Here is a 21557-nt window from a genome sequence, read left to right on the forward strand (position 1 = left end):
TCTTCGCAGAACTCTCTCTCTCTCCCAAAGCACCACCGCCACTTTTACATTTTATTTTATACCTGGGATGATTGGCTCGAATAATTACTGTTTAGGCCTTAAATTTTTAAGGATTCATACGATCTAACCCTTTTTGTTTATTTTTTGCTATATTAAGCCCGTTTGATTTTTTTTTTTCCTTTGTTGACAGCAGAATATGATAAGTTTGACAATTGATCCAAGAGTACATGAATATGCTGGGTTCAAGCAGCTTCTGAAAAAGCCCAATTGTACATGGATGGCGTAAGATGGGCCTGGAATTAGTACTGTCAATTTTGTTCGAGCAGGCCCAAATTTGATTGGAATGTTGTTCAGATAAACTTCACAGTAGTCATTAGTTTACCTCCTCCAAAGAAGATTTGAGATTTCTCCACCTCCAACCCAAAGCCTGTTACTATGCATTTTATGGCCCTTGGGAAAAAACTTCTGCAGAGCAATTGATTGAAAACTTAGGAAAAAAAATACCAAAAAGTCCCTGAATTTAAACATATTCTATCATTTCCTCCTCTATCGTTTCCATATATGTACGAAGGGAGTAGTTTCTATATACAGTATAACCTCGATAAATTAATAACTTCGTTAAAATAATAATTTTTTCCTGTCCCGACTCGGGACCAACATGGTAAATTGATAATTCGCTAAATTTATAAGATAATACAAAAAAGTAAATTCATATAGGTCTTATTTGATATATAAATTAATAATTCATGATTTGTATCAAAAAAAATTGTGCATAATTCATTTCTAAACTAAGAAGTTCCTAAATATATGAACTTTTACTTATTTCTTATTAAAATTAATATCACCTTAAATCCCATCACTAACATTTCTTTATACAATAAAAAAATTTGGTGTAGAGTTTTCATTTGTTCTTGATTTTTCGAGGATTCATCATTTAGCAATCAAAGTTTACAATGCTTAAAATAATTTACAATAGTATTTGAGTATACACCTATTTTTCATGCCGAGATTGCAAGATTTATGACATATAAAACATTAATCTTTTATGGTTTGAGTTCCCAATTAAAAAAAAACCCAAAAGATTTCGATAAAAATCGTCGACGATAATGCATCTTAAAAGCTCGTATGAGATATGTATGGAATATTGTAAATTAATCAATAAAAATACATGAATTTAATTTATATGCATGATTAATACTTAATATATGTAAATTAATGTTCATATATATCAAGGTTTGTACTCATATCGTAGAGACATAACCTATATATTATATAAATTAATAAACTAATACCTCGCTAAATTAATAAAATTTCACAATCCCAACATTATTAATTTATAAAGGTTTGATTGTATTAGAATATCCATGTGAAAAAATATACAATACACAGACATTATTGAAATGTTGAACTAGACTGGTTCAAAGGGAAGAAATTAAAGTACTCTCAGTTCCAAATTAAATATTAATCTAAGAGATTTTGTACAAATCAATAAAAATATGTTTATAAACTTATTTTTCAACATAATTGTGATTGTATATACTAAAAATCCTCATAAGAAACATGTAGGTGAAGTTGGTGCCGTAGGGGAGGACAGCGAAGCCTTACTAGTCTCATAAGTCAGTTCCGGAAGAAAGCCGGTGAATCCGCTGAAGAAAGCCGGTGAGCCAGACGAGCTATAGAGAGTCATTGAATCCCGGGTTTTTCTCAAAAAAGCGCACATGCCGAGACACATTCCGAGCAACAAGATCAAAAAAGAGAGTGACTGGACGGATAACCGAGACGGGAGGGAGAGTATATGGGGACATGAGGGTGAAATTGGTGAGAGTATAATGAAAAATCATAATTAATGTTCCTCAAAATTATCAAAATTTACATCTAATTTGAGACAAAAAAATTATATTTATACTAACATCTAATTTGGGAGGAAAAATATATAATGAATTTTTACATAGAAAAACGTGTTTTCCTATCAGGGAAGTACTCTTCCAAATATGATCATCAGTTGCTATAAATGTCAATCTCTAATTTTCTTCTTGGAACTTTCCTAGCCCCTTTAACAAGTATAACTTTAGATTCCACGTCTTTTATTCAAATCTTAATATATATATATAGCTAGTGAGGTCACATTCTTCTCCGTCTCGTCTTTCTTTTTCAAAATTATTAAAGAGGAAAAGAAAGATCAGATCTTGGAATTGGAATTGGACTGAAAGTGAATAAATTCATCTATACCACAGTGATGAAGAAAAATAAAGCTTATATAATACATAGAGAGAAGAATCGTGTACCCTTCTTTAGCTATATACTTATTGGACTCCAAAATCACTAACCCACTTGCTCACATATCAACCTAGCTAGTCAAGAACATTCACACTGTTGAGTTCAATTTTAGAAATCAAGTTATACCACCTCAATGACATTAAAATAGAAACATAAAATAATTGGATTTTTTCAAATTTGAGCTTGTATATTCCATAACAAATTCCCAAATACAAACTCCACTTTATGTAATACATATTATTTTAATTGTTGTGTGATTTTTTCATTCGATAACTTTTGATAGAAAAAATGGTGAGTGAGTAAAATAAATAATAAAATAATAATTTGGGTGAGCTCTTGAAATAATGCCGGAGAGATAAAATTTTGGGTTTTTAGGTAAAATGTCATCAACCCAAATATTTATTTTATTATAAGTTAAAACTCAATTTACAATTCAAACGTATATTTGGGTTCCCACTAGAGATGGTTTACCGGTCAAAGAGTGAGAGATAATAATTTATTAATGACTACAAGTAAGGTATGTTTCCAATACAAGAAAAATAATGCTAGCTAAACTGGCCGGCCACAAGGTGAGAAAGCACATTGGCCATTGCAGTAACTTGTCGCAAACCGAACTTTGAAAACTTTAAAGCTAATTAATAAAAGATGACAAATAGAAAGGCAAGTTTTGATTCCTAAAGCATGACTAAACATCGACAGAGATCTTCACCTAATGGATATGGATCGATATCACAAACTTTTAACATGTTAGGCTATCTTAATTTTTGCCCGCACTATCTCATAAGTCATAAGTAAATGGAGGGTTCAAAAATTTCTAGCTAGATAAATTAGAGGAAAAAACAAAATCTAACAATCAAATTTGTTCATATTAGTTCTGTGAATTACTTCGCGACAAAACTTTCATTTTTTCCTAGTAAATTATTAGTGTGGGACAAGATTTTTGATATACCAAACTCTGAGAAGTTGCTAGGGTTAGTGAATGAAATTTAGCAATGGTAGGGTCCAACATATATATACTATAAAAACGAGGGTAATGAATTATAAATGTTAAGAGATGAGCTTTCAATTTTTTTCTTTGCTGTGAATGATGGAGGAGATGAATTCTCTCATTCATTAATTATCATCGACATGACACAATATAGAGTGACACATTCTTTTATTTCTCTTTTCATATATAGTAGTATATGATTTAATATTTTTTTCATCTAATTAAAGAATATGGAAGATCGAGTGTGACATTTTCAAAAAGGGTTTTTATTGTGGAGAGCTCGGTGGTGATATATATTGAGTGAGATTCCCTATAAGAGAAGAACAATTAAAAGCTACTAGCATAGTAGTGGTGCAGAGAGAAAAGAGATTGATAGATTTTTTTTAGCTAATATAGACAGGAATATATTACAGTATACGCTATATTTTTTAAGAAAATGTTATAATATATTCAATAAATAATTTTAGTATTTATGGGTTAAATAATTTTAAATATATAAAATTAAAATATCAAACACATAAGTTACTATATATACATCAAGTCATATATTTTCATGAATTATACTAACACTCCTACTCTCCGATTACCTAACTGTGCCATCGTAAAAATATATATCAAAATGTTTATAGTGTCAAAAACGATCTATTTTTTAAATTTCTCACTTACATGTCCAACCAACGGACTATCCATTAAATTTTTTCATCAATTTCTCCTCCATCTAATTAAATATTTTAACATCGCTAGATTTTTTTGAAGATCCGTCACCGTAGATGATTTAAAATCTTAATTTTTTACACATCTATATATTGTTTTGAAAAAAAATATAAACTATTACATGTAGCTTACATTTTGTTCTTCTTTTGTCATAAGAATGGGCCAAGCTTCCGATTTGCAGGCACGAGAGATCTGGTTGATGGGTTGTCTCGATCAGGTGATTCATGTTCTATAGATACGGGGGCGAATATGCTTGACGTGATAGAGAAGAGGGGGTCAAACCTAATATGATTATATACAACACATTGTTAGATGAGATGTGCAACTATGGAAAGTAACCCCAATGAATAAATACAAAAAGTCTTTGATTTTGCAGGAACTCCATTAGTTAACTTTGAACACCAATAACAAAAACCCAGAACTTTCAAAGCCAAAATTCATTTGAAGGATAAAATAAGAGGTGGAAATGGGAGGCATAAGCGAGTGAGAAGATATTTGTATTTTTCACGAAGGCGACTTTTAACTGTTTGACTCTTATAAATGGATTAAAATTAGCTCCAATTACTTAAGTAGGACATATTAATTTACCTTTGTTATTTGCTACTATTTCAAATTATGCCCTAATAACGGATCCTCATATAGACAGACATACGATGCAGCATACGCTATATTTTTTAAGAAAAATTTATATTATATTTAATAATTTATTCGAGTATTTATGAATTAAATAATTTTTAAGTATATAAAATTAAGATACCAAACACACAAATTATTATGTACACATCAAGTCATATATTTTCATGAAATATACTAACACTCCCACCTTTCGATTATCTAACCGTGATAACATCTTAAAAATATATATATATATATATATATCAAAATGTTTATAGTGTTAAAAACGATCTAATTTTTAATTTTTTCATTTACATATCTAATCCACGGACTATCTATTTATTTATTTTTTATCCGTTATTTTAGCATGTTGAAGTCACTGTTTCTCTCGATCATTATAATGCGAATGACTTCAAGTTGAATAAGTAGAAGACAAGTCAAGATGCAATACATTTTGCCCTCAAAAAGAGGGGAAGCACAAACACATGCATCCACCAATCATAGCCGTCCAATTAAATATCTTCCCTCTTTTTCACTAAAAAAAGTAACATCGATGGGTTAAAGGTTACGAGATGATAAATAAACTGTATTTTCATAAAAGAAATTTACGAAATCAGTCTTGAAGAAATATTTGTTGAAGAGTCAATCTCAATCACATGAAGATATTAATTTCTTCAAATAATTAATGGTAATTAGTTGTTGTTAATATACTCTGAATAAGTATGGTCGTTACTAATATTGTTTAGCCAGCCCAGGAATGATATTTTGTTTAATTATCCTAAAAAGAAGAAGAAAGAAATCGAGCTAGATAAAGAAACAAAGAAAGTTAAAGAGATGAAGGGAAAGAAAGAAAAGGCGCATCTACTCTTCCCATTCATACCACAAAGTCGTGACGAATAATTTTGAGATCAAACCAATTATAATATATTATAACTAGTCATTTGGCCCCGTTTTGCGGAGCCTCATATCACAACAAATTATGAAATACATTAAATATTGGGATATTTTTTAAGTGCGCGATAATATGACAATCTATATAAATAAATCTTACGCTTTATATTTTTGCTTTCAAATCGTGATATTCAATTTGTGTAAAAAACATAGATGTGCTAAGTACAAAAACTTATTAAAAAAGCAACCACAATATGATCGTATTCCACAACCTCCGTCATCAGCACTGTCTCTCCACTCCAGCTATTCATCCATGCCATTGTAACTATTTGAATTGATTATAATATCTTAGTAGTTCAGTTTACTGTCTTCAAAGGCTTCCTTCTTCATGTATTTAATCTCTCCCGTCTCTGATATCTCACAATTGGACATTTTGTGTGTTCAATTCATTGTCGTGTTAGTTATTAGGTATTAATATATTGATTACAAACTAAATTGAGCAGAAAACCCAATACAAAAGGCTAAATTTTAACAATTACCTCTAAGACAGGACATAACAGTGTTGTACATGGTTTTTAGCACGAAGCATTACAAGCTTAGCAATGACTCCGAATGGCTGGTATAGCTAAAGCAAATCATTCTGATAAACACAGTACAAAAGGAGCATAAGAAGATATACATAATGTGTATATTGTCACCAGATATTGCAAATCCAAGAACTTCAAGTATATATTGTCCTTAACATCGGCAAAATAAACAAATTCAATCAAAATAAGTATATAGTGTCACAAATATAAATCCAAGGACTTTTAAGAACTCAAAATAATCAATCAAAAAAGTTTGTAGTGAAACTTAAAACGCTAGAACTCTAAAAGAATAATAGAAAAAGAAGACATGAATCTAAAGAAGAGCTCGAAAGAAATTCAATACTATGATTGAATCTTTGAGATATACATAATGAAATTACATAGTGAGATCGAGAATCAAAAAGCAAACGAGAAGAACTTGCCTCAGCGAGAGAGTGATCGCATCACAGGTTGTCGTATCATCATGCAATGAGGATTTCTCCTACAAACATATACCCATTTCCTTCAGAGATGCTGAGATTTCTAAAGCATCAAAAGAACAAATGAGTAAATACATAAATAGCCACAACATAAAGTTGTAAGAATTTTACTAAACACTGAGATTGACCCTAATGTAAAACAACTAAAGCCAGCAAATACATTTCAAATTACAATAGTAGCTACCCAAGCCGCCATTCATAAAATTAGGCAAAAGATGAGGTTTCATTTACCGTAAACCTTGTTTGCGGTAGCACCAGCCGTTGAAAGTAAGGTGTTATAGAAATTTCTCATGTTTTGCATTTCCTGAGAGTTGAAGAAATCAAAACCAGGATCCTAAAAATAATTTTAAAAAAAAATCATAAACAATATATTCAACAGACAAACAATTTTGAGACTCAGCAAAAATTAATCCAATAATCGTAGCCTATCTAACATACTGCTACAATCTATTTTAACAACAGCTAAGTTAATCCGAAAATCCAAGCCAAGCTAAGTTAATTCGAGCCTAGCATTTAGTTATTCTCTACTTTTTAATTGAGGTGCAGACCACGGACATGCCAACAACATTTCTATGAAATAAGTAATGACAAAACTTACATGGCTGATAAGATTTTTGGCTTCAACAGAGACAGAAGGACTGGAAGGGAAACTCAAATCAACCTTGCCTATGGACAGTTTAATTAATTCATGTGCCTAAAAGAAAAAAGATACAAAAAATAGATAAAAGAATAGTCCAAAGAATACTTCACCTAGGAAATGTATCCCTTTGACTCTCTGCCTCAAACGGAGGATTCCCATAGAAGAATTCATAACAAAGAATTCTCAATGTCCGATTATCAACCACATAATCATGAGCTTTGTTTTCTACACATTGTGTGCCTCTTGCTTCTCAATTGAATTGACCATCCAAAGTCAGCAATTTTTAACCGTCCCTAATAATATGACATTCCATTATGTCCAACAGATAGATTTCTTTAACCAAACACTACAACTTTGATTATTCAGTCACAACAAATCAAAACTTCAAGATATGTTTTGACTTCATATCTAATTACATCATCATCATGTCCGAGAATTAGATAGTAGCAATGGTCTTATGTTAAGTGGGAGCTCATCAAGAGACATGTGGTTCGAATTAAGACAAAACCGGATTTACAACATAGGCTATGGATTTCGAAAATACCTCGTGATCAAACAACAAATTTTCTGACTTTATATCTCAGTGAATCACATCCTTCTCGTGACAATATGCCAATGCTTGTGTGAGGCTTGCAATACACTAAAAGGTAAAACCCAAAGGAAATAAATTAAAAGAAAATTCAAATCGAACATAGCGCATTCCAATTATTAACAACCCAACACAAACCAATACATGCTTAATATTGTTAACGACTTATGAAATCGTATTGAATTAGGAAAATAAATCATAAGACCCATCATGCTTATTAGATTGAATCATGAGACTCACAGTGGCTGCTTATTTTTCGCAGAGATAGCCAGTTTTCCTAAGCAGTTGATAGAACTCGCCGTGATAAGCAAACTCGAGTATCTAGAAAATGCGTCATTATCATGGAACCAACCGTAGAGTCTCAATATAGTGGGATGACGAAGACTGCTCTAAACCTCCATTTCTCTCTTCAATCGGTGGTGAATACTGTATTTCTCTATTTGTGTCTTGAACAACACCTTCAACGTCAATACGTATCCGGTCTAATTAAGAGAAGAAAAGTAGGGGCAGAATATGACCCGCATATGACAATAATCAATGATCCTTAGAATTTGGCAGGAATATAATATTTTTGAAGAGAGACTGAAACTTTTAGCAAAAACTATCGAACTTATTCTAATTGTTTTTGTTGTTGTAGGGATAAAGTGACCGCTGGTACCGATGATTTCTATAAGCACACAGAAGCTACTTACTGTTCCTGTGCAGCAAAAACATTAATTCACAATTAGGGCCTAATGATCACAAGAATTAGCAAATGAAAGGAAGATAAAAGATTACACGATGCTTCTACTTTTTGAGAAATTAAGTAAAACGTCATTGAATGATGAAATTATTATTTAAATAATCATTAATGGAATCTACATAAATTTTAAAGATATTTAATTGTGCTCTTCAAGAAATCGCGATTTTAGAAATATCAATGATTCTTACCTCAAAAATACATTTTAAATTCATATTATTAATTAATAAATTTATCTTTATCCAAAAAAGAAAAATCATCTTCAATTAAACTAATTTTTTGTAATATTAATGGAGATTTATAATGTTATTTTAAATATATCAAAATTAAATTATATTTAAATTATAAATATCTAAGTTTGAATGCGAAAACACATCGGATAAAAAAATATCCTAATGTGTTAGCAGGCTTAGAATTTACTCATCAACTTAGCCTTTCTACATGGTAATTAAATAAAATTATTTAAATGGGGAAAACTAAAATCTTATGGGGGAGTCTATTAGTATTTTCTGAGAAACTAAAGGGATTGGTGAGAAGTTTAGAGGTTGCGGAAGCCCTCTCTACCTATAACGTGCCTCCGTCCCTGCTTAAACTTTCAGGAACTACCGCATTAAGACAACGTGAAGTTTGGTTTGAGGATGCAAACTTGTAAAAGCTGAAGCAAAGCCAACGGAGTTGAACTAAAATTCTAAACTATTGCTTTCTTTTAAAGCCCTGGATTCACCACACCTTTACATCTAGCTAACCTCCCTTGATTAAAATTCTTAACTCACAGGTTGTAATCTATTTTTACCTCAACTATCTCTTTCTCAAAAATACAAATGTTGTATGTTTTTCTCCTATGTTTCTCAAATAGCTATAGACTTTTTGTTGTTTTGCTTATGACAAAATTTTTCGTATTCCTTCAATCTTTAAATTTCTAATTCATTCATTTTGTTCGGGCATGCTTCATCTGCATTATTCAAGACACAGACGAATATATATACTTATGAAGTTTTTTTAGTTCATGAGTGACTTAATTATTGAGTTGCATCCGCAAGAATCGTTAACTATGATTCATGCATATGGACGTTCCTCATTCTAAATTTACAAACAAATCCTATATTAAGCTAGAGGTAAAGCTCTTTATTTTTCTACCAAACTGGTCTGTCACTACTGCATCTATTTATTTACTAAAAAAGAGTATATGACAAAATTGTTATGAAATTAATTGGAAAAAATTTAGAATTCAATTACACGTGAAGAATATACACACGATCGAGTAGATGACTTATGAACATTGTAATATTCATGTCATGTTTCCTTCCATATTGCTTTTGGATGAAAGAAAATTAAGTTGAGGCCTTTAACTTGCTTTAAAAATTTAAGTTAATTTAATCGCAAAGAAAAAAAAAATCAAGTTAATTTGTGTAAGCGCATCTAAAATCATGCAATATATTCTTCTTTGTTCAAGAAAATTGCAACAAACAAAAAACGAGATTTCCATTTTCACCGGAGGCAGTAATTGTGAAATATAAATAAATTTAATTATTTGATTTTAGAGGTAATAGTAATGGTTATTGTTTTCATGCTCATTGCTCACATAGCATAATTTTAACAAACAATTGTTGATTATATATCCTACATATTCATCTTAATTGTATCCTCAATTTATAATGAAAAACTTAATCGATCCAGGATCCGGCGCAACCCGCGTTGCGCCGGGTAGTGTCTAGTTAGTATTAATTTTGTATGGTCTGTGGATCTTAAACTTTAATTATATTTATATATTAGTATAATTGTTTAAAATTAATATTAGATACGTCCCTAATTAAGTCTCACATTTCTTATGTATTTAAAAATGTAACATTATTTAATATATAAGAAATGCACATTAGGATATGGTCCAATTGATGAGTACGAGGTTTGAGTCGTACAATACATTTATAATGTAATAAGAAAAAAAACATAGAAATTTTCCACGTATAGTCACGTGATTGTATGTTACATACACAGTATCATGCATGAATCTAGCTCAGTGGCGGAGACAGAGTGTGCAGGAGGAAAACAATTATTTGGCTGTGTAAATTTTTTATTTTTTTTGAAACAGGCTGTTTTATTTTGGAGTATATAAAAGTAGTTGTAAGAAGAAGAAATAAAGATGGTGCAGCTCAGTTGGTTATGTTTATCACAATGAATTAATATGCACCGCTAGGACGCGTGATCGAAACCTGCAATGCTCATTTCTCATTTTTTTCCTGACTTTTCTTCTTTTTTTCCCTAACACTCAGCCTATACATAAAATAGTACTACTTGCTGTGTTAAGTTTTCTAACATAGTTTCCTTTCCTTTTTTTTTTTTTCTTTCACAGATATAATAATGTAATAATATACTGTACTATGATTTAGTTTAGGTGTAGGTCTAACATTTTTTTTTTGAAATTAGGCGTAGGTCTAACATTTGACGCATTGAGATTAAAAAAATAAATTCTGACGTACTTATAAGATTTGTGCCATTAAAAAATTATAGGATGTTGATATACTAGATATGATTGAAAAATAAATTTTTGAGGATCAAAATAAATTTTAGTCTAAAAAAATTCGTATTACGATAAAAATTTGAACATTTTATTCACATAAAAAAATTTATTCATAAAAATTATTATATATTTAGGTTTACTAGATATCAATTTATTATAGTCGGCAATCTCGTCGTTCATATCCTGATTCCACCACTAGTCTAGTTTTGTGAATCATACATTAATATTAGATCAAAGTTAAAACGATAGGATTGAAATGTCACCGAATAATTAATTAGGGTTTATTAAGATCGAATCTTGTGTTTAGGTGTGAATTGAATGATATAACTATTTAAGCCAAAATTATCAACGACACTTTCCTAGAAATATTGGTGAGGTGTGAACTAGTAACGTAAGCCTGATTAGAAGTTAGTATTGGTCGCATGGAACGAAACACAAGCAACAAATCCCCTGACTGAGAACCGAAGTTAACGGGGGGAAACACAAGTATAGTTTCGTTTTATGGTAAAAAATTCTTAGGTCAAAATGGATATCGCCAGAGAATTCAACTCAATCGCAGAAAGCCAGCCTTAAAATTCTACATTTGATATCTATCGACAACCTTGACCAATGTGCCTTATCAATTAGCAAGAGATGTTGTGATTTTTTTTTTTTTTTTTTTTTTTTTTTTTTTTATTTTGAAAAGTCTACTTTTATCTAAAATCTAGAAGCATTTTGTCCAGAATAAACTTGAAAGATGCTAGATCGCGCATACAAATTACAATTCGAACTAAAGATTATCAATAAGCTACCAGTATTATTAATTATTAATACTATAACTTTCAAGTAAAATCAGTAGTATGAGTTTTGTTGTGTAGTAAGTGGAATTCAATCCGAACAAACTCTTATGTTTCATGTCATTAATGCGTAGCAGCCAACACCCATTTCATTTATCAGCAGTGCACACCATTAAAAACAAAATATTTGCAGTTTCCAAATTTAACAGTATTTTATCAAAAAAATAAAAATTTAACAGTATAGTAATATTGCCCTTTTGATATTATACCAATAAATATTTTAAATCTGCTAATTTAATAATTTATTTATTTATTTTGAAATTAATAATTTAAAATTAAATAATTATTCTGTATTGATTTACATTAAATTCACATAATTTCCCAAAAGATCTTAAAAATATTGGGGGAAAAAATAAAGAATTAGTGCCGTATCCAAGAAGAGTTTTACACAGGAAATTACAAATGTATTTTTTTTATAAAAATAGGTGAACATTTATATAAAATTTGTGAGATGGGTGAACATTTGTAGTCCGACCGGCAATGGGAATGTCGATCGGACGTCCTAATTATGGTGATTAACAAAATTAATCTTGAACCGGCAATGGCATTGCCGGTTAAGGTTTTTTTTTTCTTCTCTTTTCCTTCTTCTATTGTGTATTATTGGAAAAAAAAAAAGAGTTTTGACCGGCAATGACATTGCCGGTCATAGCAGTGTAATTAACGTTCCAAAACATGATTGGTAAGACCGACAATCCTATTGCCGATCAGCCTAAAAAATATTCACCTCTTCCGTCTACAATTCACAAAAGTAGCGCACCGAGTTTTACAACATGTTGTAGCCTCGTGGCACTGCCAATAATCCCATGGTACGAGCATGAATTAACAGCAAGCTCTTCAAATTAAACAAAGAAATATAAAAATTAAAGGAACCTGCCAAAAGACTCTTCCCGGGTACCATTAACGGCCGCTTTGACAATCTAAAATTGCCTTTCGTGGGCCCCACATATTGCCACGATGGCAGTGGGTTTTTGCCGTAAACTCCATGTCTTGTCGTCTTCTCCTTTTTACGCAAGTATAATCTTCCCTGCCCCACACGTGTCCCTTTCTGGGTCCCACCAAAATAACATTAGGCGCTGCCTGTAGCTTTTTCTCAATCCGTGCCTACATGGAAGTTCGTATACGTGGCAGATTCCCTCGTGTATCAGTTTTTTTTAATTAATCAAACTTCTTTCTAGTTACGATAAACACGGTACGTCATTACTAAAATACCCTCATAAAATGGCTGGAATAACGGGATGGACCGGATCAGTGAACTGTTGTTGTTGGGTGAATGATAAGAGTCAAGTAGGAGAAAGGGGCTTTTTCTGGTAACCGAATCTCAAATTTAGACTTTTACGTTTACCTTTTATTTATTTATTTAAAAACTGTGCATGTACATACATACATCCAATTAATAGTATTTGAAAAAGAGGTATTATTATTTCCCAAACCAAATCTTAATATAAACCCCACCATAAAACTTTGCCACCTCTAATGCATGCCCGCATTTATTTTTTCCTCCTTTATTAGTTCTCTTTTTTCAAAAACCAAAAACAAGCCCTAACAATAACTACAAAAATCAGCAGGAAAACGCTTACTTATACAGAGCATTTCCCTTTTATCAGTACCCAAAAAGAATACATCTTCTTCTTCTTCAATCATCCATGGCCGTTGAAGCTCGCCATCAAAATCTCTTCACGCCTCAACTCTTAAGCAACAGGTAGTTTGACAGTTTGAGTTTTTCCATCCTCTGTGTTTTTTCTCCCTGTATGAGTATTTGGATTTTATGATTTGTGTTTAATCTTCTTTCTTTCTTTCACAGACAAATGATGAACCCCATCGAAGCAAACGCTGCGAATCACTACGCTACACAGATGGGATATGGCATGCCATTAACAGGAACAGAGACTCTGGCTCCTATGTATGGTTCTTATTTCATCCAAGATTCAATCCCTCAAAAACCATTATCGATTAATCAATCAGAGGATAATAGCAGCCTCACGTACAACAACATTAGTCAGATTCCTCCATCGTCAAGAAAGCGTCCAAGATCAGACCCAATCTCATTTCTTGGTCACGATATCTCCCTCCATGTCCAACAACAACAACTTGATATCGATCGCCTCATATCTCATCATGTAAGTGTATTTTACAATTTTTTTTGTCATTCAGTTTTGCAGGGGTTTAATTGGAAGTTGTGTATTAATTTTCAAGGGTCTATTTTTTATTTTTACAGATGGAAAAGGTGAGGATGGAGATTGAAGAGAGGAGGAAGAAGCAAGCGAGGAAGATAATGGAGGCAATAGAAGAAAGCGTGATGAACAAACTGAGATCCAAAGACGAAGAAATTGAAAAGATTGGGAAATTAAATTGGGCACTTGGTGAAAGAGTAAAGTCATTATGCATAGAGAATCAAATTTGGAGAGATATGGCTCAAACTAATGAAGCAACTGCAAATACATTAAGGACTAATCTGGAACAAGTCCTTGCAGCACAGGCCAATATTAATAATAACGAAGATCAAAACGGTGCCGGATTAGACAACAACCAGACCGCCAACGTACTGATGGACGATGCACAATCATGCTGTGGAAGCAGTTACGAGGTAGAAGAAGAAGATCATCATAGAAACGGAGGAGGAGAAACAGGGGCACGATTAAATCAAGGTACAAATCGATTATGCAGGATTTGTAGGAAGGAAGAGAGTTGCGTATTGATTTTGCCTTGTAGACATTTGTGTTTGTGTGCTGGTTGTGGTTCTAGTCTCCATACTTGCCCCATTTGTAAATCTTCCAAGGATGCTAGTGTTCATGTAAACATATCATCATGATTGAATTCCCATAATTGTTCAAGTCAAATTGCATTCAAATCAGTAAAAAAAAAAAACAAACTCCAATCTTTTGTTACTTGTAATTTTGTAAATCCGATAAGGAGGTAAAAAACTGCTGTAACTTTTTTCCCTTTATCTGTGTGAATTGTTAATTTTGTTTACTACTATGATATGATGAATTAGTTTTTTGATAATCTAGTGGGTCCTACTATTTAACCGACAGGCTTAGATAGGATAGAGGACGTAGGAGTTGGTCTAACGGACAAAGAATGAGGGTAAAAGTAAAACGCGTGTAGTCAACGTCTGATGGTGAAAAAGCTGCACGTATGACGCGCGCAAATATCGCTGTTGTTGTGCAGTTGGCCAGTCGAACTATATGAACAAACCAATATTTGTTCATCGCGTACATACGCAATTTGACCACTTTATCCTTCTCGCCATTTCTTTTAATTTGTTTTAAGTTATTATGTATATCGTTCAATTACGAAAGTAATCTTTTGGAATTGAAATCCAATTTGGTATTGAATCAGAAGAAATAATCTCAATTAATATCGGTTCTACCGATCCACCACTACCCAAAAATCTTTAAAGACAATTCATTCGTTTCATCCTATCATCCCATTCAACATCCGTATTCTCGATTTCTAGGGTTTCCTTCAATCTATCTTCAAGATAATTGTTCGAATCTTAAATATATTTTGTATCTTTTTTCATTGTTATTCATATACCAAATTTGAATTATGAATTTAGTATTCCTGAGTTTTTGAATCTAAGGTTAGGGTTTCGTCATTTCCAAACTATGTTAACTGGTCTTGCATTCCTGAATTTTCTTTTTCAAGTTATATTCCTGGGTTTTTGAATCGAATAATCGATTCCATGTGTTATAGTTATTAAATTTTAAATTTCTCTTATTTCAATTGTAATTGTTGAAATTGGGAACACCATAATGGATATGAACGTTGATGTCTACACCACATTGGTTGATGATGCTCATTTTGAAGGGAATTTACCATTGGTGAGTCGATGAGCATAATGTAGATGTTCAAACAATATATTTTGATGTATAAGTAACTGAAAATTGTTAACTAATAGTGTAACACAACTACTTATCTAATTGAAATTGCAGAGACTGCCTACTGAGTTTGTTTATGAGGTTGGTCTCGACCCGAAGAAGCTGACATATATTCATGCTAAGAGGTTTAACTCACAAGGATTCCTCTCGAGGTTATCAAGGATATAAGGAAATTACATGTTCATTGCCAAAGACTCTGTCCCTGATGAGTTTTGAAGCAGTTGTTGATGATGTATTATATGTGAACCTGGTCTCTAAATCAATATTGTGACCCTTTGTTGTAACCATCAACCATGATCATATCCTTGGTTGCAAGAAAATGGTACTCCTCTCACACGTTAAATTGATTAATATTTCTTCACCGTATCATTTTTTAATCACTATTGATGTTTCTTTCTTTACCAGCTCATTGATCGGATTTTTGTAGAGGTGCATCCTTTGATGCTTGGAGTTCAGCATACTTATCTTCAAATTGGTGTAGAGACACAGATTGCGGTTTCCATGAATTGTGAGGTTTCGGATGGCTCTTATGACAAAGGTTATATACCTGAATACGATTTCGAGCATTCCCACATACGCTTCTCTACAACGAGGATCAACCCATAGAACGTTTCTTAATCTGTTTCCTTCATCCACGTCTATGCTATGAAAGAAATTATCGTTCTTTTGCTGCAATTCAGTAAACATATCGAAAAGCGTCGAAGCATCCCCGTCAACGATACGATTCCTACGAACGTTGTCCATGAAATTCCTGCAGTCTTTTACAGTGCAGCCCAGAAGGTGGGGACCGCCAGCTATAATCTGCTTGCTCCTAATGCTTTTACATATGCGGACGCCACTTTCATCGTTACACTGGAGGACCCTCTTAAGAGAAGGGGATATATGCCTATTGGCGATCATGAATGGAGTGTGCATTACATTAAGTGGGTGGTTGTGCTCGTCAGACACTAATCGAACCGTAGTGTCTGTGTTAGAGTAGGCTGAAATGCGTGCCTTGCAGCCAATCCGCTTAGACTTGCCTTTGAGGAAGGGAGAAGGAACACCAGCCCTATCACAAGCAATATAACAAAGACCTCGCTCAGGAAAGCTTGATCTGACCACAACAAAAAAGCCAGCGCTCTTGGCATATTCTTGGTAAGATTCCATCAAACTTTCAAAACTATCAAAGTTTGATCCAGGGTTTGTGCATCTTACAACATCAGTTTCATTGTTGGTTACACCTGTAATCTCAATGCTCGATGGATTAGCAGTTTCTGTTCCAACTGAAATCCTATTATTGGATGCCTCTGCATAATGTTCATTGGATGGATTACCACCTGCTTGTAAATCAGAACCATGATCATTATTGGTTTCTTCAACATTCCTACTACAAGATGGATTAAATGAAGGTGTTGACAATCAATCTAAACTTGTGCATGTGGCATCTTCAACATCAAATTCAAGACTATCAAAACCATAATAATCCATTGAGGCCAACAGTATGGATGAATATGCATTCGTGAAATGGATCTGTTAAACAAATAGAAAAATAGGGGAGTAATACTGGTGGAATAAAGCTAGAACTTCAAATGCATGACTTTTGTAAAAACAAACAGAACAAAAGCAGAACAAAAATGGTGTGATTAATGCATTCAAAAGTACATGCTTCATCAATATTCCAAGTCACAGTATTCAAAATATGACATCAAATTATGATTTTTTTTAAGAGATGTAGGTAAGGTTTCATCAAGATTATTATTATCTTTTTAAACTCAAATATACATGAATTTCAGTGAAAGCTCTCTAAGTTTCTCTAAACTCTAGTGTAGTTTGGTTTCACTTCCTACAAATCGAGGATAGCCTTTTGTTCTAAACTACATTAATTCAACTATGGAAAACACGAAAACTATGAAGATCGATGGGGATAACATGGAGCTCACTGAAGCTAAGTTGTATGGAGCTCCGGTGGGACCAAAATCGGTGTAGAAATCGGAAAAGATAGGTGCATGTGCTCTCTCCAGGACGTCCTTTCCTATGAGCAAGATTAGGATTGCCATGACGGCAATCTAGCACACAAATCATCGGTTCTCTATTATGGATTTGGGGGGAAATCTGTCCATGATTACGTTTGAGAGTGATCGTGATAGGTAGAAAGCTCCAACTGGGGAACATGGACGATCGAGAGATGTCTCATGTTAGTACGAGAATATGAAGGTTTGAAGAAAATACATTAATATGATTTTAACCCAGCCGTCTTTTGGGTTGAGGCTCATGATCTGCCGATGGGACTTATGACCACAGAGGTGGCCAAGAGTTTGGGGAAAGCGCTCAGAGGTTTCGTTGAGAGCAAGGGTTCTAGCAATGGCAAGGCTTGGGGTCGGGCACTGAGATTTTGAGAAAGAATAGATGTGAATAAGCCTTTGCTCCGAGGCCTGATGTTACGTTTTCCAGATTTAGATCCAACTGAGGGAATTTGGACTTACTTCCAGTACCAGAATCTCCCAAATTTTTGTTATATCCGTGGACATCTTAGCCAAGTCGACAAAGATTGTGATTTTGCTCATTTGGCGAAACTACCGTATGGAGGGTGGATGAAAGCAAATTCGTCCATTGCAGTCAATGGAATGACGAAGGTGGTGGAAGTATCGGAGGCTGACTCGTCGGTCCCGGTGAACGGCGAACGATTGGAAAAGGAAGTCTTGTCGGGGAAGGATACAACCGTGAATCAAGGAGGTGCGATGTTTAAGGCAATAATCCCGAGGATTTTGAATTCAAATAGGTCATCTAACCCGAATTTGAATCCTAGGGATAATGATGGAGTTATGACAGGGCGTGTTTCTGGGAAAAATAAATTTTCTGTTAACGCTGTTAGCGGCAGAGCCGTTAAAGGGAAGGAGATTGCTGTTTCGGTGGGCCAAAGTAATCTGGGCTGGAATGTTGGCCCAGTGAGTTGAGGCAAGCAGGATTTGGGCCTTAATTCTGATCAAGGCTATGTATTAGGCCTAGGGACTCAGAGCTCGGCTAAGAAGCGTAAGATCCAGCAGCTGGCAACGGATCTTATGGTGGAAAGGAACGGAGCGCCTGTGAACCATGGTGGTGAGGGTGGTCGGAATGTGGGAGCAACGGCGGGGGAGGAAGAAAGTGCTGAACCAAGTCGTGCTGGGGGAATGGTCGATGCTGCCATGGCTGCAGGGAGTCTCATTCGCCTGCTGCAGATGGTGGACAATAATAACGTTTCCCGACAGGGATTCACCGGTAACAATGGAATTCGATCGGCCGACGGGGGTGAGGAGAGCCCCGTCCGCCGTTCACAATGAATGCTTTATATTTGAACTGTAGGGGGCTAGGTCAGCGTCGTGCAGTTCCTGGAGTTGCGCTTCTTTTGCGCCGAGAGAAACCAATTTTAGTTTTCTTGTCTGAAATAAAAATTTGTGTATGGGTCGTTTGCAAGGTAGATAGGGCTATCGTCAATGTTTTGCGGTCGATAGCGTGGGTAGTAGTGGAGGATTAGCGCTTTTGTGGAACGATGATGAAGTAACGGAGGAGATTCTCTCTTCGTCGAACTGCCATATTGATGCAATTGTTGATAGGAAGTGGCATTGGACTGAGTTTTATGGACATTCGAAAGTGGATTTGAGGCATGAAACATGGGAGTTGCTTTGTTCTCTCAGGACGGTATCCAATCTCCCATGGATAGTTAGGGGAGATTTTAATGAATTGTTAAATGCTTGTGAAAAATGGGGTGGCAATCCTCGTAGGCGTGTACAGTGGACATGTTTAGGGATTGCTTGGAGTTATGTGAATTACGTAAAATTCGGTATGTTGGATCGGATTTCACGCGGTACAACAAACAATATGACATCATCCTCATTTATGAAAGGCTGGATAGGGTGGTCGCTAGTGACAAATGATGTGCATTGTTTCCTGATGCAATAGTTAAGCATTTGGTCTCGCCTATTTCTGACCATATGCCTATATTCTTATGTCAGGAAGAGGATTTTGTTCGGCCTAGGGTAGCAAAAAGCTTCAAATTTGAGAACTTTTGGGCATCTCATGGTGGTTTTATGGAGGTGGTTAGGACCAATTGGGATCCAAGAGCGTCTTGGCATGCTAATGCTGGCAAATTTAGGATGCCTTAGCCGAATGGAGCAGCAAAGAATTTGGGGACTTGCAAGGTGAGATTGTGTTGTTACAGAGGAAATTAAGTCAAGTGTAGAGATCTTTTAACATGGGGCAGGCCAGCCAGGCCATTAGAGAAATAGAAGCGAGACTGAACTTGCTATTGGATGCTGAGGCAACGAGGTGGAGGCAGTGGTCAAAGGTTGAGTGGCATGCGCACGGGGATAGGAATACACCTTACTTCCATGCCTATGCAAGTCAAAGGAGACGTAATAACTTGGTGAGATGGATCTTGGGGCAGGATGGTCAGTGGATCACGAGTGCTGAGGGGATTACAAATGCTATTGAAAACCACTTCCATGATGTCTATGTATGTGCAAGGCCGAGCGAGGTGGATATAGATAGTGTTATATCGCTGATTAAGAGTAAAGTCTCAGAAGAAATGAATCAGGAGCTCTTGAAGGCTTACTCGAATGATGATGTGTGGAAGGCGCTGAAGGATATCCATCCGAATAGGTCGCCTGGACCTGACGGATATGCTTCGGGGTTCTACCAGAAGCATTGAGCGGTTGTTGGGGGAGGCAGTCTGCAAATTAGTATTGGGAGTGTTGAATTATGGCGACGATCCAAGTTGCATTAATGACACAACAATCGTGCTTATTCCAAAGGTAAAAGTCCCTTCTTCTCCTTCGAACTTAAGACCGATTAGTTTGTGTAATGTCGCCTATAAGTTGGTGTCTAAATGTATATGGAATCGTTTGAGGCCATTTTTGCCGGATGTGGTCTCTGAGAATCATAATGGATTTATATCATGGAGGTCCATTTTCGATAATATTGCGGTCGCTTTTGAAATAGTTCATTCTATGAAATTAAGGAGAAGTGGTAGAAATGGGGACATGGCTATTAAATTTGACATCTGAAAAGCTTATGATAAAATCGAATGGAGCTATGTTGAAAATTGCCTACCGAGACTTGGTTTTCATGTGCAGTTTGTTGGACTTATCATAAGATGTATTAGTTTAGTATCTTTTTCGATACTTATCAATGGGGTACGCTCGGAAGGGTTTGTTCCAGAACGAGGCATTAGACAAGAGGATCCATTATCACCAATCCTGTATGTCTTGTGCACTGAGGGACTAACGGCTATGCTGGATAATAAAGTGGAGTCTGGGCTGATTCGGTATCGCATCTCCTCTTTGTTGATGATAGTCTTGCCTTTATGAAAGCATCTGAGTCAAATTGTGATCATTTTCTGGAGGTCTTGGAGCTGTATAAGAAGGCAGCGGACCAGACTGTAAATTTTAGTAAGTCAAGCTTGTTTTTTAGCAAGAACGTTACTGAGGAAGCACAAGGATCGCTCAAAGCAAAGCTTGGAGTGACTAAATTGTTGGGAGACATTAATTACCAAGGGCTGCCAATAATTATTCGGAGGAAGAAGCAGGTCAGTTTTGAGTACTTGAGGGATAGGGTGAAGAACAAGGTGGCCAATTAGAAGGGGAAGTTGTTGTCAAAAGCAGGGAAAACCACCCTTATCAAATCAGTATTGCAATCGGTGCCTACGTTTGCTATGTCGCTTTTCAAGCTACCATCTGGGTTTTGCGAAAGCCTCCAAAATATACTGTGCTAAATTCTTTTGGGGGATAAGTGATGGGCAGAGGAAGATTCAGTGGGCAACATGGGGAAAATTGTGTGAGAAGCAAACAAA

General features: G+C 34.7%; 2 protein-coding genes and 1 pseudogene across 2 annotated transcripts; 2 read left to right on the top strand and 1 right to left on the bottom strand.

Moving 5' to 3' along the window:
- Nucleotides 1-350: 350 nt before the first annotated feature.
- On the bottom strand, nucleotides 351-12857 carry LOC139884460 (serine/threonine-protein kinase Aurora-3-like; annotated as a pseudogene).
- A 659-nt stretch (nucleotides 12858-13516) lies between these two features.
- On the top strand, nucleotides 13517-14682 carry LOC139884455 (probable BOI-related E3 ubiquitin-protein ligase 3). The gene is made up of 3 exons (XM_071868487.1): nucleotides 13517-13572; nucleotides 13675-13990; nucleotides 14089-14682. The coding sequence occupies exons 1-3, from the start codon at nucleotides 13517-13519 to the stop codon at nucleotides 14680-14682; spliced, it is 966 nt and encodes a 321-aa protein (XP_071724588.1).
- Nucleotides 14683-20896: 6214 nt separating this feature from the next.
- Nucleotides 20897-21344, top strand: LOC139884461 (uncharacterized). The gene is made up of 2 exons (XM_071868490.1): nucleotides 20897-20901; nucleotides 21014-21344. The coding sequence occupies exons 1-2, from the start codon at nucleotides 20897-20899 to the stop codon at nucleotides 21342-21344; spliced, it is 336 nt and encodes a 111-aa protein (XP_071724591.1).
- The last annotated feature ends 213 nt before the right edge of the window (nucleotides 21345-21557 follow it).

Source organism: Rutidosis leptorrhynchoides, unplaced genomic scaffold (assembly GCF_046630445.1).
Source record: "Rutidosis leptorrhynchoides isolate AG116_Rl617_1_P2 unplaced genomic scaffold, CSIRO_AGI_Rlap_v1 contig555, whole genome shotgun sequence".
Lineage (NCBI taxonomy): Eukaryota > Viridiplantae > Streptophyta > Magnoliopsida > Asterales > Asteraceae > Rutidosis > Rutidosis leptorrhynchoides.

What these genes read in the sequence shown, in the direction of transcription:
- LOC139884455 (XM_071868487.1), top strand. Translation starts at nt 13,517, where the DNA reads ATGGCCGTTGAAGCTCGCCATCAAAATCTCTTCACGCCTCAACTCTTA. An exon ending in CCTCAACTCTTAAGCAACAG is followed by an intron (nt 13,573 to 13,674) that starts GTAGTTTGACAG and finishes TTTCTTTCACAG; the next exon opens with ACAAATGATGAACCCCATCG. An exon ending in ATCGCCTCATATCTCATCAT is followed by an intron (nt 13,991 to 14,088) that starts GTAAGTGTATTT and finishes TTATTTTTACAG; the next exon opens with ATGGAAAAGGTGAGGATGGA.